The 19,312-nt window shown below is 47.5% G+C and overlaps 1 protein-coding gene across 1 annotated transcript in view; it reads right to left on the bottom strand.

Annotated features, from left to right (window-relative positions):
* The window catches only part of CACNA1E (calcium voltage-gated channel subunit alpha1 E), a 370,106-nt gene that overhangs the window by 167,133 nt on the left and 183,661 nt on the right, over positions 1 to 19,312 (bottom strand). Inside the window, exons 7-9 of the mRNA XM_084866127.1 lie at positions 14,959 to 15,062; positions 13,435 to 13,587; positions 12,069 to 12,250 (exon numbers count right to left, since the gene is read on the bottom strand). Of these exons, the coding sequence (XP_084722253.1) occupies positions 12,069 to 12,250; positions 13,435 to 13,587; positions 14,959 to 15,062 (439 nt within the window). The remainder of the gene's footprint in view (positions 1 to 12,068; positions 12,251 to 13,434; positions 13,588 to 14,958; positions 15,063 to 19,312) is intronic.

Below are 19,312 nucleotides of genomic sequence, written 5' to 3'. Positions count from 1 at the left end.
CGCACCCTCGCTCTCGCTGTCACACACACAGACTAAACACTGGCCATGCCTCTGTGGTAACCTCTCCCAGGCCCCGTGTGCTGCCAGTCACAGCTGCTCCTAGGAGCTCAGGATGGCAGGCAAGGTTTCCGTTCCTGGGAAGACTGATTCAGCTGAGGGAAGACCAAGACTGCTGGCTCAGTGAGGCAACGGACTCTGTGGTCCCAGGAAGTGCCCTGGATGCCCGCCTCTTTGGGGAGCATGATCTTTTTAAGAAATATATATATATATATATATATTTTTAATTTCAGAGAGGAAGGAGAGAAAGAGAGAGATAGAAACATCAAGGATGAGAGAGAATCATTGATTAGCTGCCTCGTGCATGCCCCCAATGGAGATCAAGCCGGCAACCCGGGCATGTGCCCTGACTGGGAATCGAACTGGTGACCTCCTGGTTCATAGGTCAATGCTCAACCACTGAGCCACGCTGGCTGGGCCTACTATTTTTATACAAATTACTTAGGGATGATGGCATTACTCAAGAAAATGGCTCAAAAAAGGTCATGGCATTATAATGCTCTGTGCACAGAGGAAAGAGAAAGATGCCAACAATATTTTGAATATATATTCCACTTTTATTCCAAGGAACCCAGTTGGTTATATCTGTCAAAACACATTGAAGGACGATATGTAGAAAGTCTGCATTGTGAACTCATTGATAGAAACTAACATAACTGTTCAAAAGTTTCAAGTATTTTAAAAATACCTTAAATTGCTAAAGCATATCTCAGTGCACAAAGCATTTGCACAGAGGCACGCTTACTTAATTCTTACAGTCCTGATATGAACTTAGCACTGATTTGGTGCTCTGATTTCACAGAAGAGGAAAAGGAGTCTCACTGAGGTCACGTGACTTGCCCAAGATCACAGTGTGGGGGCGAGGGGGTTTAGTAAAAAACAAAGCCTGGACTTAAACCCAGTCTTCTGAGTACAATTTAATGTCTAGAACCGCCTAGTCCTATGGTACTCACCGTACCAGCCTAATTGGTCTGCTAAGATATTTATTCTTCGGTGACAAATCACATGAGCCACTAGTAATTCCTGTTAAAATTAATGTAAAAAGTTCAGCATCACCAGGATGAAAAAAAGAAAACTCAAGCACGAAGCTGACAGCCAAATTGTACGTCCACAAGTTATTTATATCAATATAATTACATTAATGGATTAATCTATCAGCTAAATAAAATCTACATTACCACATGCTGTTTTCACAGATCAGAGAATTTTTACAAAACGAAAACGAAAGAATCCAGGTTTGCAATAGGCTTGTTAACTTGTTATTTTGCTGAGAAAGAACGTTATCATTTTTTAAATTCATCTTCAAGTTGAACGAATTTCATTTCACAAAAAAAAACTCTAGTGTCATTATTTTCTCATTATGCCAACCTGGTGAAAACTTTGTCAAAGCTCCGTCCCAGCCACTCGGGAACACACTGCAGATCAATGTCAGGTCTGCCCTGACGTGTGCAAAGTGCAGTCCGGATCCCACCTCCGAATTCAGCCTCGGCTGCAGCATCAGCACTGCACCTGCTAGTCCAAGGCCGTGAAAGTTAGCAAGAGCTGGGATGAACCCTTAATGGCATTCAATAGCCATTTTTATACCAAATACAGGTATGTTTTTCAACATGTGCATAATAGAAACAACACTATCTGTAAGCCAAAGCACATGTCTTGAGAACACCCAGGACACGGAGCAGGAATCATGATGGGAGAATTTGCCTTCTGTGTCTCTGAAAGAACTAGACACTCTCTTTGAATAGGAAAAAAACAAAACAAAACACACACACACACACACACACACACAGAAAAAAACTGCTCACTTAGCAGAACCAAGTCTATACCTGCCCAGCTCACAGAAGCAAAAACTCATAAAAAGATCACTCGCACAGGAGGGCTGAGCGTGTTTTTCAGAGAGCTTTCATATGTTTTAGTTCATGTAATTGCTACAAGACTCTAGTGGTAGGAACAGCAGGCGGTATTACCCCCTATTACTAATGACTACACAAATGCACATTTATTTACTCAGCTAGTAGGCACATAGGAAGAGAGGTGTGGTGCCTGCAATCGTGGGGCTTGTGGCAGAAGGATCTAGTGGCCGTGTCCTGATCCTCCCTGTAGGTACTGGATCCCAAACTGATATTCACAAAGGTAAGAAGGGGAGCTGGTGAAAAGGTCTAAGTCAAAAGTGGATTCAGCAAGGGAGTGATTCGAGAAACAAACTTGTGGGGGAGGGAGGGGTGTGTGTGTGGGGAGGACAGTCTTCAATTTGGGTGCTGTTCTTGGTCACGTTTCATCACAGAGACGAGGCCTGTGATGTCACCTCGGTATGGGTCTCTTTAAGAGTATTTCAGAGCCAGGTTCCAAGCCAGAGAGGCCAACTGTGTCAGTGAGGCAAACTGCTAATTACACACCAACCCTCCGTAAACACTCGAAGAAATCACCATCCCGCTGCTGGTTGGTTTTCTCCTTCTACCTGTCACAGGAGGCAGGGAGGTGGGCTGGAGTGGAGCAGGAAGAGCAGCCAGCAGTGATGAGGGTGACAGCCAGGGTGGGGCGTGAGAGATGCCCCCGCTGACAGCAGCTCGCTCATCTGAGCACAGAGCCCTGCTGCCCATGCCGAAGCCCCTCTGCCGGGTCCTCGGGTCACTTGGTGCAGTCAGAGCATCAATGGACGGACACTCACTGAACACTTACCCAGCTCTGGGGAACCGTGCCTGATGTGGAAGGTGGAACGGGGCTACTAGCATCTGATCTGGGGGAGAGGGCTCTGAGGAAACGTCTACCCTCCTTTGAATTTCTCAGGGACAGTCAGGGGAGGCTTGGTGGAGGAGGAGCCGCCAAATTTTTAGAGGATGCACTGAGCTCAGGTAATTCAAGGAGTGTGGATGCAAGACTGGCAACGATGTAAATGAAAGGTACAAAGTGACCAGGCTGAGATGGTCTGATCTGTACAGTGGGCAGCGGAAGAGGATGCCCTGCCTGTCTGCAGCAGGCGAGTGGTTCTCACAAGATGGCCTGAATGATAACGTGACCCCACAGATCTTCCTGTGTGCCATCTCATCTCAGCTCTCACCGCTACCCGATGGGCTGGCTGCCATCATCACCCTCACTTTATAGGTAAAGAAGCGAAGGTGCAGAGGCGAAGTAAACTGCCCCTGTCACACCGGGAGGAGCAGGGGGACCCGGATTCCGAACCCCTGGTATCCCACCGCTAGCACAGAAATCATTTTTTCAAACAAGATCATCAGAACCACTTACAAAATGCACACCACTTACAAAAATGGACAACTTTGGCCTATGAGTATTGAACATAAATATGTTTATAATGATAACAGAAAACATTTGTTTGATGTAGCATCCATCACTCCCAAAATGAGGATGTTTTTAGGAGGGGAAAACCTGTGAAGCCGGGGTGAGAGGTGACGGTCGTGAGTCCCGAATCGGCTTTGGCATCCCGCTTACTTCTGTATTTTGTTTCAGCTGCGCGGTATTGAGAAAACCCTGAATCACACAGAAGAGCTAGAGTGCACTCACTTTCATCACTTTATGTGAGCAGACAAGCTCAGGCCTGACTTTTTTTTTTTTAAAAGAACTAACACAGAACCACACGTTGTCTAATCAATAGCACATTGACACCAAGTTCAAATGAAGGCGGAGATAACACCAAGGTCTGCACGGAACAGAATGAAGCCGGCATGGCCACGGGTGGTCTCCAGGGGCGAGAATTTGGTCTCTGCCACGTGGATGATGTGTGACTTTTTAAATTAGGGTGGCTTTCTTTTTTGCAATGCTCTACTTCCTCAACTCTAAGGTACACCTTTCTTCACAGCTGAAGGTTTCAGAGCTCTACCATACGCGTGTGTAAACATGCAGAATGTAGTGGGGTTATTGTGCTGTTATTAGATTGGTAGTAGCTCTCATCAGCAGTGTATATCTTGGACTGTGGCCGTAAAAAGGTACATTTTGAAAACAGAATTTGAGACAAATGTTGTAGAAGCCACAGAGCCATCTACGGATCTCAGATGGCAAGTCCCCTGCTCAGGGCAAAGGGCAGTGACCTGGGGATGGGAGATGGGAGAGAGAGAGAGACCTAGAGGCAAGGGAGGATGAGAATGCGATGGGCCTTGGCCCTCTTCCCTGAGATACCCCTGCGCATCCGTCACTTTGTATTAGACAAATACCGAATCAAGTTTGACCTCATGGAAACCCACCCAGTGGGGCAGCGGGTAGGGCCAAGGCTTTTTCTTCAGTATTTTCTCCACTGCTCCCCGAATTATTCTCCCCAAGCCTGGTAATGAAGGTCATGCGGAACAGAGGCCTCAGAACTATGGGGGTGCTTGTTACAGACACAGAGTCCTTCTTCCTCCTCGGGGGCTGCTGGTTCCTCAGATCCTGCATTACACTGACCGCCCCCAAGCAATTCTCAGATGGGCCACACCGAGAGGGCTCAATAAATACTTTTCCAGAGAATGATAAGTGGAGGAAAATGAACAGACCTCTTGGCTTGCCCAGTGTGCCAGCGACAGGCTCGGTGCCATCCCTGTCTGGCTGAGAATTCCGTAAGGATTTGGGTTCCAGAGTGATCCAGTGGGAAGTGTCTGCAGCAGCCACTGCGTCACCAAAGCACCACTTCAGTCAATTTCTGCCCTTTAATCCTACAGCCTGGTGTCGACTCAAAACAGAGAGATTATGGCCTGAGACCGCATGACACGTCAGGCACCCGAGGCCTCTGGTGGCGGATCAGAAATTAAACTGCATATTAGTGAAGGCTGGAGAAAGGAGCCCTGAGCCAGCCTGATGGCTCCGCTCAGACCCGGCTTGGAGGTCGGCCTGGTGCATGGTGTGACATCCAGGTACCCGATCAGGAGGCAAATTTAGCATCTTTGGAATAGGCCCCAAACATGACGGCCTCTCTGGTTTGAGAAATTATTAAGAAACAAGGATAGATAGGAAAGAACAGGAATAATTCCAGGGTGAAGGCAGCCATACACGGGAAAACATGTGTGGAGGAGAAAAGGAAAACCACAGTTCCTTCCCACGGGTGGAGGACTGTGGTCAGGCTCCCGGCCCAGCGGCGCTGAGAGAGAGGACAGGTAATGAACATGGAGAATGGGCTGCCAGAGGCAGCAGCAGAAGCTTCGAGCATAAATGTGTTTTAATGAAGACATAGACACTCCGAGGAGGAAAACAAGATGGCAGAGGACAATCCTGTGAGGCATGTGAGCGGGCCTGGTGGGCGTCAGTCCCCAAATGTCCCCCCAAGTTAGAGTTCTGAACTGGGCTGGAACCAGGCGCCAAGGAGGGCAGCTTGAGAAGGCTCAGGAGGTGTCCTGACCATTCTGGGCACAGCTTCCTCTGCACCTGGGCACACACTTACCTGTTCATTCATATACACACTCCTTCTCCTGATGTTGGAGGCAGTTTGAGCAGCAGATTAGAAACCAGAACATTCAGTTTCAGAACTCACTTCTTACTTCCTCTGTGCAATAAGATAGGTTTCTCCATTTACTCCACAGATGGAAGTTGTCCAGGAAATTCAAGAATAATATTTCAGAAAGGGCCTGCAATCCAATTTGTTGTACTCCCTTTCCACAGCCTCTGCCCCAAGCCCGTTGCCCTGCTAAGAGCACAGCCTGGACCCTCGGTCACATTGTTGCATTTCCCTGGCAAGAGCATTCTGGTTAAAGCCAACTGCCCAGCTACGTCCTGCCTGAACCTCAGTGGCCAAATGTGGCCAGAGGCAAACACATCGCGTTCACCGGTCCCACTGTAACCCCTTCACCACTAACCCCCAATGGGCCCTGAATCATAGTCCCCCTACACTCACTCCCTCACTCGCCTAGAAAACAATTTCACACCTTCTCCTCAAACTTCCAACATCCTCCTCCTCTCACCCTCTGCTAAGGTCCTTACTTCCTATTTCATTGAAAAAATAGAAGCATCAGGAGAATTTCCACAAGCTACCATCACCATGTTTGCATGCCCATGTTGCAACCCTGCAGCCTTCCCTCCTGGCTGTGATAAAGTGTGGAGCTCCGAGCAAGCCCGGCCCTCCACGTGGGCTCTGATGGCTCAAGGCCTTCCATTGTCATCTGCTTTAGGAGGTTTTTAGACTCCACCAGCTGTCTCCACCTCTCCTTCATCATCAATGATTTTTAATCTTGAGGGATTCATTGTCATCAGCTAATGAATGGCATTTCCCCCTGCCCCATTTTCTCTGCTTCCCTTCCAAACAAAATTCAACACAAAGATCTGTACAGACTCGCTGTTTCCAACCCTTTTTAGAACCTTCTCCAATCAGGTATCCAGCCTTCAACTCCACTCAGACTGCTCCTGGTCCCTGAAGGTGGTTCCTCAGCTGTCATCTTCTGTGACCCACCGGCAGCATTTGACTCTGGTATCACCTCTATCTCCTCCTTCCTGAAGCCCTCTTTGTATTTGACCTCAAGGTTGGCCACTCCCCGAGTTTTGTCTCTCCTCCCTACTGCTCCTTCTCCGTCTCCTCCCAGATAACTCCTCAATTCACCAACATATTAGCCTTGAACTTCACTTCTGGAACCTCTTCTCTCCCAATAGTTACAGATTCACTTCCTTTCTGTCTTATCCAGTGATCTTGTGACTTTCAGTACCATCTATACACTGGAAACCCCGCCTAGCCGTCTATGCTAGTCTCATTTATCCAACTCCCTCCTGACGCCACCATATCAAATGAGCATCGCAAATTCTTCGTTCACGTCCAAACTCAAGTCTCGCTCTTCCTCCCAACCTTCACTGCTCAGCCCCATGGGAAAGGGGACAAACTAACTTCCAGGATCCACTTCACAGCCCTTCTGTGTGTAGGGCAAGTCACAGATGAACAGAGACACTAGTATCAGACTCTAAGGGCCACCTGTTTGACAGGGTCCCAGACTCCCTGCTAGGACACAGGAACCGGGCAGTGCAGACAGGGATGTGGGGAAAGAAAAGCCTATTCCAGAGCATGGCTTATCCTGGACACAGGAATCTACGCATTTTATGAACCATATTCCTGATCGGAGGTCAGCTTGTGCACTTACTGCTCTCCCACCATAAGATGATGGGAGGCTCTGGCCCCCTGTTTGTCAAATGAGTTTTACATGTGTTCTGTTCCCAGGGCGTGTAGAGGAGGTGGGCGAGGGGGACTGAGCAAAGATGTGCAAACACACTCCCTGGTCTTAGGGACCCCGGAACCAGCAGTGTTCTCTGTGGATACCATAAAATCAGAGAAGCTTCCAAAATTGGACATGGCATTTTCTTCATCAGTCTCGGATACGGTATTATTCTTAGGCATGCCACACATAAGCAAAACATCGATGAGGCAAAAGAGAGTTGCTGCTCACCACTGAAAAATTATTAAGCATGTGAAGCTGGGAGAAGGCAACTTGAAGGAGAGCCATAGGCATGTTACAGACCAAAGGGCTCCTGAGGACTCGGGAAGACTCTCGGAAAGCATCCAGCCTACAGTTGCCTCTTCTTGCCAAAAGCCAGTGAAAGCTATAAAAATCTCTTCCACCCCAGCAGCATGGAGCATCCCGGGCAGTCATAACAGATGCAGCTGGCATACCTGCATCGCTGGAGAAACACCAGGTCTCCAAGAAATGTCTGTATCTGCATAAGTTGATCAACATCAAGTGAGAAGAGAAATAGCTCGAGCTACAGAAATACAGGTGAAAAAAATACTGGACTTTAAGAGCCCGGATGAGAGGAGATGTGAAGAGAGACCGGAAACCTCTGCAACCCATACATGTCCTCATAACACGAACAGCAGATGACATACACCCAGCATGACAACAGAGAAATAAGACCAGAACCAGGAGAAAGCCAGTTCTCCGAGTCCCATCTGGCCCAGGGGATGAGGGTTAGAAGCTAATTCCCAAGCCACAGTCGCATCCGTAGAGAGAACAGCATTGACTGGAGAGAACATATTGTATTGGCGGAAGGAACCCCCATCCAGATTAGAAGAAATACCTGAATTAAACTAGTAAGAAGAGGGGAGACTATGCAAGTTGAGGAGACTCTTGTTTGGAGAGACAGCCAAAACAGGAAGCGGCAGCCAGCAGAACCACACGCTGCTTTGCATTCTTTCTACCACAAGGGGAGAGGGAAGCCAAGAATCCAGTTGGAGTTTGACCAAGCAGAGTGGAAGTTTGGGCAGAGACTAGCTGGAGCATGGAAGATTCAGGTTGCCATGACAATGAGAACCTTCCTGCCCCCTTACAGTAATGCGTTATAAAGAGAAAGCTGCATGCAAATGAAGTTAAGTATAATCAACAGCAGGGCACCACAAGGTCAGGGGAGGCATTCAAGGAAGAGTCTGTGCAGCAGATAAGCAATGCAAACACAGAGAAGCTCTTAAGTTATATAGGAAAAGGTTAGACTGAGTCCACATGCTTGCGAGAGCTTCTATGTACAGAGTAAACCTGAAGCCTCTCCTACTGGCCTGGGCATATCTGGCACCAATAAATCTCCCATATTTGTTGCTGCCAGCAAATAGAAGAGGTGCTGGACCGGGAACGAGGGGCTCCCCTTTTCCTTGCTGTGAAGACACAGCAGCTGGGTGAATTGAGCCTTCCCAGAATGGGTGGCAGAAAAGAGACCTCAAGGTACATTTGAACCCTATGGTGGTGGTGGTGGTGATAATGGCACAGTGAGCGATTTCTGTATAGGTAGAAACATACATATATGGACAGGTATTTATAATACTAAGTTGACGAGTTGTTCATTATTCATTCCACGGTGTGCAACCAGTTCTCATGCATATGCAAAATGTTGTCATTACCGAGCTCTGAGCTGATGTTAAAAGGAGAAAACTAGCTGAAACCAGTTTGGCTCAGTGGATAGAGTGTCAGTCTGTGGACTGGAAGGTCCCAGGTTCTATTCCGGTCAGGGGCATGTGCATTGGTTGCAGGCACGTCCCTGGTAGGGGGCGTGCAGAAGGGAACTGGTCGATGTTTCTCTCTCATCGATGTTTCTAACTCTCTATCCCTCTCTCTTCCTCTCTGGAAAAATCAATAATATATATATATATATATATATATATATATATATATATATATACACACACACACACACACACACACACACACACACACACACATATATATATATATATATATATATATATATATATATATTTTTTTTTTTTTTTAAAGGAGAAAACTATGCAGGCAGTGTTTACATGACTATCAGAATCTGATTTTCAGCCAAGATCCCAGGCATCTCCCATCTCACACTGTCTTTCAATGGGCAAGAGCTCACTGAAAGGAATGGTAGGTATATAGTCTGTACTGTTGAAGTCATTTTTCTCCCGCTCCCTGACCCTCTTTTCTATCCAAGCTGAACAGATGAACTTGGAGAACTTAAAAGCTTGCATGATGTAAGTTAAAAGCCCTGTGCCCAGCCCTAGGAAGGGTCCAGTACGCTGAACCCACTGCCCCAGGAGTAGACAACCCTTCCTCCGGAGTGTGCATCCTGCTCCTAGCAGAGAGCACCGCCTGGGGATGCTTCACACCCCGGTTCCCTGCTCAAATGAAGCCCAGCCTTTGTGTGCCCTCTCTCCCCAAGGAGAGAGGGTCCTAGAGAGGGTCCTTGTGCCACTGGCTGAAAACGGGTGCCTTTTCCATCCGGCTTCTCCCGAGTTGAGGTGTAGTCATCCACCTCACCATGGCCATCGCCTCTGCTGTGGACTCCTGGCTCCATGCCCTGGCCCTAGATCCAATGCTGTGTAAGTGATGTCATCTCAAAGTGGACATGAGGTCGTTCTGCCCGTGAGCAGCCAGCTGCTTTCTGGAAACCAGCCCTACAGCTCACCTAGCTTCCTCGACCCCAGATCTAGTCACAGGGGCAGCAGGAGGCATTGGGTACAATGAAATTCAGTGGCTGATGGGCTGGCTGGGAGCCCATGAGTGACAGGTTTCAGAGGATCTGCAGCTTGACCTCCTTCTCCCCACTTCCTGGGTGGCACAAAACTAGAGACAAGAGCAGGGTTTCTGTCAGTCTGTGTGACCTCCATCCATATGTTAGGTAGATAACTAGGGAGAAATGGGAATTGGAAGAGAGCACCATGAGAGCAGAGATCATAGTACTCTTTTTCTCTCTATTTTCCTAATGCCTCACACAGTGCTTGAGATGAAGTAGATGCTCATTTAATATGTGTTTCATGAACGAACAAAGAAATCAACAGAAGTGATGAGTGTTTCTTCATCTGTTTTCCTGCCTGTCTCAATGTCCTCTGAGCCTTGGCTCTGGAGGACCAACAGGTCACGCCTGTATCGCCAAAAGCAACACCTCTCCTTTCATGCTTTCCATGCATTTATCACATCACTTAGGTGAGTCTACACATATAATTGAATTACATCACTCCCAAGGCCCCACAGATGACACCCGCCACGGTGGGGCCAGCGCTGTCATTCCCAGGGGCGCCTGGCTAATCTGAGTGACATGGCCTCAAGACATCCTTCACATCTCAAACGAGGAGTGACAGCACTCATCCATCTTGCCTTCTTCCCCTCCTTCCTGCCGCCCCACCACAGCTGGCGAGAATCCCGGAGCATCCTCAAGGTCTTCCTAAGTCACACTTAACCCCTGGGCTTGCTGGGCATAAGCTGGTCCCTGGGACTTCTTCGCTGCCCTTTCGACCTCTATGACTCCTCGGCAAACTCCATCCTGCCTTGCTCAGCCTGTATGGGGCTGGACCCAGGTGTGTAATGGACATTCACTAAGCACCTACTTTGCAGGCTTTATGCAAACCCTGGCTCCTCAGGCACTACAATCTTTTGGAGTCTCTCCTGAGATCGAACATCTCCTTTCCCTCCAGTACAGATTGTTCCCAGTGCGCCTTCTAAAGGGGCTTTGCATAAGCCACACTCTGCCCCACCTAAAACATCCTATGCCATGAACCTAGGTTAAGTGGAAACAGAGGGCACCTTAGGGCAAAGGAAGCTGTGGAAATGCAGGTAAGAGGAATGAGCATTCCAAAGGTATCTACTGGCAGGTGGGCTGGCTGGCTGCATTCGAGCTACAGACCTTTGCAAGCACTTACCAAGGCAACCTGCCCAAGTGGTTTTGTCCACCCAAGCTCCTTAGGCATCAAATCGCAGCCACCCTGGACCCTGTCTTACTGTAGAACTCTGCACTGCATCTTTCAGTGGTCACCTGCCTAACTTCCAGCTCCATGCAGGAATCCTAACATCCCCAACAGCCCGTCAGTTGTCTTGTGTGGCCACTCAGAACCTTCCCAACATGTCTGGGCATATGAATCATGAGGGGCACTTGCACAAAGCTCACCAACTATTCACACCTTGCACAGAAAGGGCCCGAGCATCTGAATTTTTCACCAGCATCCCTAATGAGTCTTACAATTAAGCACGTTTCTTATGTGCCTGTAATGCAGTGGTTCTTGACAGTGGCTGACTGTTAGAATCAGCTAGGAAGCCTTAGGAAAAAAAAAAAAAATCAATGACAAGCCTTTACCCCTAGCTATTCTTATTTAATTTGTCTGGAGTGGAGCCCAGGGGGTGTAAATTTTTAAAGCTCCCAGCTGATTCCAAAGTGCAGCCAGGGTTAAGAACTTCTGCAATATCTTCCAAGACCAATGGTAAGCTCTTGGAAGACAGAAACCAAGAAATATGTACCCCTTGGTATCCCTCACTGAACCCCAGCACCACGTCAAACCTGTTACAGAACACACTCCATAACTGCTGAGTTGATCCGATTTAACTAGCTGTTCATCCATCCAATATGCATTGTAATTTCCTGTATTAAGAAGCTGTGTACTTCCACTTAGCAAGGGGCCAGATAATGGAGGCTAAGATTTCCTATGATTGCACACACACACACACACACACACACACACACACACACACAGGCACTGGCACAGACACACACGCTTGCAAACATGCAGGCACATCCCCAACCATTCCTTTCCCCGGATGAACCAGCCCAAACAATGCAGAAACCTCACGCCTCAATTCTGTCCTCTGCCTGCCCCGGCCCTCGCCAGCTCTACTCACATTGTACAGCACGGTGGTCCACCCTTCCATGGTGATGCACTGGAAGACAGTCAGCACAGCAAAGAGGATGTTGTCAAACTGGGTGATCCCGTCGTTGGGGCCGATCCAGTCCCTGCATTCATAACCAGCTGGGCAGCCCTGCACGCCACACGGGTGAGGGGGGTCAAATCCTTCTAGAATACCTGCACGCACATTGGGAGGGTGGGGAATAAACCACATGGTGTTTAGCATGAGCTGGAAATGACCCCAGGAAACCACAAGCATGCAACTCGATTTCCCACAGAAAAGTGTGTCCTTCGTTGTCTCAGGCTCCCTCCCACCTCTGGCCTCTCTACACCTCACCCTCCGCATACCACGTGTTCCACCCAGTGTTTCTCAACATCCTCTGAGAACAGAGTCATTCCTGCACGTGGCCCCCCACTCTCGGCGGGCCACAGCCTCTACCATCACCTGCGTACCAGAAATTCACAGGACTGGGTCACACAGAGAGGTCTGGGTTGAAGGCAGTATACCTCAATGATTTTCTAAACCTCGGACTCTAGGATAGATCCTGAGTTCTTTCCGGGCCTCTTGGGGACAATCATAAGCTACAGTCCCCTTGGTGAGTTTTAACTCTTTCTATTCTTCTGGCCTAAATTCCTGGTCTTAAATAGAAGACAAAAAAATCAGAAATCAAAATCCAAGGTGGAAGGTGTCCTTTAAAGATTCTGTTCTTAAAAAAAACACGGTGCCTAATTGGGCTCCTTCCACCTCTCCCCATCCCCTTTCCTCCCAGGGCACGCTACTCAACTTGCCAAGAGCAATGAGACACAAAGAGGAAAGAATTTGGAGTCTGTGTACCCCACCAGTCCCCAAGCTCCACTGCCAAGCCAAGCTCAGAGCTGCCTCCGTCCCTCCACACTGTGTGTGGGTCACAGTAGAGAGCAGGGAAGGTCATGAGATGGACCACGAAGGAAAAATGTCTCTGTGGACACGAAGGTATCGTGTCTTTTTTGACTCCAAACTCCTAGGTCTCCCTGGCCTGTGGGTTGAAGAGGCCCCTGTACACGGGGTCTTTCTTCAGACCGACAGTGTCTGACAGCCTCCTTCTGCTGTGCAAAGGGGAGCTGAGCCCTCCTGCTTGAAACCCCCCAACTGTAAACTTAGGAGGTTATTAGCTTTGCAATCTCAAGTGTCCAACAGGGATGTTGAGTCTGGGCTGGGCTGGTTGGGCTTCAAAAGGCTGCTGACTAGGAAGCTTCTGGTTCTCTTTGTAGGGTTGGAATAGAACACATTTTTCCAAGCTGTCTCCCATGAAGGCCCTGAGATGACCCCAGTGACCCCAGGGGAGAAGGAGGAAGAGGCAGAAGATAGTCTAGGAGGGCACCTGAATTGTTCATGAAGCATGCACGGTGCAGCTTCCCGCTGTAGAACTCCAGGCCGATGATCGCGAACATCAGGATAGCGAAGAAGAGCAGGAGGCCGATCTGCAGCAGGGGCACCATGGCCTTCATGATGGACTTCAGCACGATCTGCAGGCCTGAAAGGAAGGAAGGAAGAGGATGACAAACGGAGCCTCACTAGGCACCCCTGACTGCGCAGGCTCAGTCTCCCCTCTGAGGGAATAGGGCAAGTGGTGCCGGGAAAAGAATCATTGGTCCTGAAATGACAGAGACCGTTTGCGAAGGGAAAACCAGGACAAGTCAAGCCAAAACTGCCATCCCAACTTCCCCCATGGATCAGTCCCTTCCTCCTCCTCACCCTGACCTTGCCTATTGCCCTTCATTTGTTTCATCCAGGTTGTCTTCCAGGTTCCTTTTGTAGGTTATAATCATTAGAATGTGCCTGTTGGTCCTCGCCCTGCTGGGCTGTAAGTCTTGTGAGAGCAATGACAGAGTTTATCTTCCCCATCCTCTAACCTCAGCCCCGGCCATCCCACCAGCTGCTCTAAGAGCAGACTTAGTAGAACCAGTATTCATAAAATACCTCTGACCCAGAATTGTACTTCTAGGATTCTAGCCGAAGAAAACAACCAGAGATGTGAATAAGATTCAAGCAAAAAGATGTTTGCCTCAGCACTATTCCCAGTTGGGAGGAAAAATTGGAAATAGCCTAAATATCCAGAACACAGCAATAGCTAAGCAAGTCATGACCCCTATGACAGACTATAATACATGTTTTAAAATTATATTTCGGAAGAATTTTTAATGTCAGGAAAAATCGAATGCTTACGGCAGGATCTAAAACTATACGTACAGTATGATTACAATTATATTTTAAATGTACAGGAAAAAATATACAGAAATTTTAAAAGTTATTTCAGGCCCTGGGTGGTATGCTCAGTGGTTAGAACACTGGCCCTCGTACCCAAGGCTCTGGGATTTGATTCCCAGTTAAGCGCATGTACCTGGGTTGCAGGTTCGATTCCCAGCCCCAGTCAGGGTATGTGCAGGAGGCAACCAATGGATTTTCTCTCTCTCTCTCTCTCTCTCTCTCTCTCTCTCTCTCTCTCTCCCTTGCCTTCTTTCCTCCTTTCCACTCTAAATAAATAAATAAATAAATAAATAAATAAATGTAAAAAATATCCTCAGGAGAGGATTAACAAAAAAAGAAAGTTATTTCTGATAAGAAAATGGGTGCTTTTCGTTTTCATATTATATCATTTCATGTATTTTCCCAAGTTTCTATAAAGATCTTTCATTATCTTTCAATCTGAAAAACAAAAAAGAGCTGCTAAGTTTCAAAAAGAAATGTTATATCATGTTGTTGCATCCACACTATTTATTACCAGGGGGCTAATTCCCAGGAGAAACTGTCTCCTATTTATCCCACATTCTCTTAGACTCAGATCCAGATGAGGACATGTCAGGGAGTCTATCGGCAGAGTAGAAGGAAGAAAGATGGTGCTTACTGGGTATCCCTGACACAAGCTTCAGGGGCCTCAGGACACGCACGGCCCGGAGGGTCCTCAGGTCCACATGTGTGTTAAAGTGGGTTCCCGCGGTGGCCAGGATGCTGCGGACGGAGACACAGAGAGGGTCAAGGTTAGCAGGGTCTGGCTCTCTTCCCTGTCTCAGGGGGAAAGCTGGGTTAAAGAAGGACCAGGCCGGAAAGCGCACCGAGCTGACGCCAGCTGTGTGTGGGCACACCTGTGCTGGGGTGAATCACCAGTGGTTCCAAGTGAAATTAAATTTAGCCCCATGGATTTCACTGTGCAAAAAAAACTTGTCATCAGATCAGAATACTAGTTCCAAATCATGATCTCCAAATCAAGGTCTCCAGCACCTGTTCCATGCCCGTTCCCGGCACTGCTCGCTGCTCCTTGCAAACTTCCTTCCCCCCTTTCCAACCCACCAAAGCCCTCACATTTTTTATTTCAAATTTTCTCAAGACTCCCCTGTCTCCTATCACCTTTAGAAAAATTCCTTTGGATTAAGTAGTTTAATAAAAGAGTAACTCACCCTTCTCCATCTTGACAATTACATTTCTTAACTAGACAAATCAGTCACATGGATTGAAGAATAACTCTACTGGTCCCATATGGCATATTTATACTTGTCCAGAATCACTGTGTGACCTGAGTTTAGATTCTTTCCTTCCATTTTTCCACATTCCACAACCATAGCCAGGAAGAAACACACACACACACACACACACACACACACACACACGCATCTATAAAAATCCTATTAAATTGTGGACACCAAGTTCCTTGTCTTGAGGAGACAATTTATTTCATATAACCTCATGGCACTGCAGATACTCTGGAGAGACAAAGACACTTAGGTATTAATGGAAGACTCAGCAAAAGGCCAAGAGTCAAGAGAACTGGGTGTAAGTCCTGAACTGGGCAACTTCAGGCAAGTCACTCAACCTCGGTGAGCCTCACTAGCCTCATCTACAGAACGGGGGAGTATCAAGGCCTAGGTATAAAAATAAAATGACATGATATTGAATATCAAGAGAGGCCTGTACACTATAATGTGCAAAACAGACATTACATCCAACACAAACATTAATGAAATTGGTTTTGCAAGTCTAATTTTAGCTTGCTCTCTGTGGGATAGTCCCTGACCTCCCTCAGAACCACTCTAAGACAATTTCAGCTATCTGGAACCGTTGGGGGATGAGTCATTTAGAAAAATGAATTATCTATATAGTCAACGGGTGCCAAGAATGCTTCATTCCACTTCATTCTTTTTGGTAGAACCCTCTGAAACATTTCAAGTATTAAAGAAGATGCTTGAAGTGCCTTCAGTACTTGAAAGAGAACGTGAATGAAAGGCTTGTGCTATACAATATCTCTAAGAAGCAGATAGAGAGTCTACAGGAACAAAGCACAGAGATCCAGGACATCAGAACCCTGAACAATAACTTTGAAACAGGGAGAGCTGCCCAGCACCAAAGCAGTCTGCTTCCTAACATTAAAAGCTCTCGACTATCTATTGAGAACTTAAGAGGGTTCTCACTTGGGTTGAAAGATATTTTCAAGGACCGATGGAGATCTCTTTGAGCTTTAAGATTCTGTAATTCTATACGAATCCACCCTCAAAATAAGAACCAGAAAGAAATCCTACTCTCATTAAGGATCTCAGGAGGGGGGCAAGACTCCCAAGTCTTCTCCATGTCTCCCCAACTTCCACACCCTCATCTGAGAAGGAGGGACTCAGGGAGAGTCTCTGACTGCTTTTGACTGTCATCCAAAGCTAAAGAGGAGGATTAATTGGAGGGGTGGGGGGAGAAGAATAGGGAGGAAGAGTGATATAATTTCTAATAAGGAAATTCTGAAGAGATGAGAGATCAAAGAGAAACATGTAAAACAGGACAGAATTTTTAAAAATAAAGGAAAGAGGTAAAGAGGAACTTCAAAGATAGGTGGAGATAGGAAGCTGGAGAGGCAGAAATGGGGTCATTGTTCAGCTGGTTCTGCTAACAGGGGAAGGTGCCTTGAACTTGGAGTCTCTGAGGTGCACATGGAGCCTCTCCCTCACTCTTGTTCACTCCATCTTACAAAATATGGGTAGACTCTTCCCAGGTCAGAATCCAGAGCTCTGTTTCCTGGGAAACCCAGACCAGACACAAAGAAAATGCTCTTTCACAGTATAAAAGGGGCTGTGGCATATGAAAATGTCCTCCCCAGCCCTTGAGTTGAACAAGATACATCTCAGAACACGAAGGTAGGGGCAGAAGGACAAAATTAAAAGGCAAAAAGGCACAAGTGAAGAGAGAGGGGGAAATGATAGAAGGAAAGGAGAAAGAGAGGAGAGGAAAAAGTGAGCAGTGAAAGAAAACATGGAGATGAAAACACGATGGAAAATAGGGAGAAATCAAAGCTTGTGGAGAAGCAAATGTCAGAGGTAAGAAAGCTCACACGGGAAAGAGAACAAGAGTAAATAAAGCTAACCTAAAGAGAGAAGAGGAAATATGATATCTGTTATGGAGACCTCAGGAGATAAGTTCTTTTCATTCAGTGTATCCCTCGGCTGAACTACCTGCTCCCCGAGTCCTCCAAGTCCCACTTCAGCCAAGGCCATGTAGCCTGTGGCCCGTCCCCCCTGGCCCTTACACTTGATTTTCTTCCAGTGCAGGAAGGCTATCTACTAGGCTGAGGCAGACTGGCCACTCGCTGCTCCCTACATACCAGCATTCAAATCGTCCTTGAGGGTGAGAACTAAGATTTGGTTCCCCTGTCCATCTGCTAAAAGCAGGAACAATGGGATTCTTAGGGGAGAAGATAACTGAGGAAAAGGACCCTGATTCTGTGGGTCCATAAATTTCTGTGCCCACTACCATCATGGTCCTTAACAAAGGGGAGAGAAATTCTCTGTTTCCACATCTGTCTTCCCCATGAGAACTGGAGCACCTCAAACAAAGAGCCTGTCTCCCTCATCTTGATGTCCCCCATTTCCAGACCACATTGTGGCAAGTAAGAGGCTTAAGGGATGACTGAGCAATTGGACTGCTCCAATGAAAGTAATAAAGGCACAAAATACCACAGAAACCCTGCAACTCACCAATGAAAGGAGTGGGATGCTATTTGAGCATAGATCTGTTTGGTCATGCAGGAGTGTACTGGAAATCTGACCTTGCCCATTTTAGAGTCTAATGAGGATGGCCCAACATAGTCCTAAGACCCCTGAGCCAAGCAGATGCACAGGGTGGGGGCTCTGCCCTTCATCAGTGGAGAGTTAGAGAAAGAGAGAAATTGCTTATAAACAGCAAGCCCAGGGGAGAGCAGGAGGAAGATGCAAGATGTAAGGTTATTATCTCCAGGCAAAACCCAAGTCCTGAAGTGCATATGGCTAAGGCTCAGGGCAACTCCGGGCCTTGGAAGTAGCAGGCCGTAGGCACGCAGGAAGGGGAAAGTGAACCGTAGGAAACTGTCCTGGCCCCGTCTATAGAAGTAGGCAGATACAGAAATGAAATAATTATAATTCACCATGAAGAGTGTCATAACAGAGGAGTTTCCAAGGTCCTACGAGCATGGGAAACGCTGCCGTGACAAACAGTGCTCTCTGCTAGCACTCTTAAATATTTTATCCCATGGAATCCTCAAAAATATCCTCATTGCCTCCATTTCATAGAAGAGGAAACGGAAGCTCAGAAAAAGTGACATTGTTTATAAACAGCAAGACCAGGAGCAAAGCTAATCTCTTTGGGGCTCTGCCATGAGGCCTTTCGGGGTCTTCTCAGCACTGGACAGCTCCCCTGATTCCTCGTCCAGCGTGTTTCTGAAATAATACCAAGGGCACAGTGTTTGACCTCCAAATAAGCCATGAACGTGGACCATGCCAGCAGGACCCCTTCCCACCCCCCCAACCCCCCAGATGTGCCACGGATCACTCTCAAGGCTAGGAGGGTGCGAGGCTCCACGCACCTCAGGCGACGACTGTGGCAATATCCACACATACACCCAGGAAGAGACACGCGCCACAAAATCAGAGTGAGGCCACGGAGGATAGCTCCAATTCCGAGTTAATAAAAGCCTAAGCTCTCTGCCGTCCCAACAGGCACATGTGAGGCTGTGTTTTCCATTTCTTTTGTCACCATGAGCACAGAGCCTGGTGGAGAGCTCTGTACACAGGAGTGGGTGCTTAATTACTACTTCACCCCCAAAGCAGAGGACAGACGGAGAACAAACACGAACCTCTAACCACCACCAGCACAGACGCAGTGTTCTGCACACTGTAAATGTTCAACAGCGGATTCCTGGAGGATGTGGTGGCTCAGCCCTACCTCCAAGGATTTTGCTTTTAGTTGGCAGC

This window comes from Pipistrellus hanaki, assembly GCF_964339955.1.
Source record: "Pipistrellus hanaki genome assembly, chromosome: 18".
Taxonomy (NCBI): Eukaryota; Metazoa; Chordata; class Mammalia; order Chiroptera; family Vespertilionidae; genus Pipistrellus; species Pipistrellus hanaki.
Note: the sequence above shows the minus strand (reverse complement) of the source record. Positions and strands in the feature narration are given on the sequence as shown.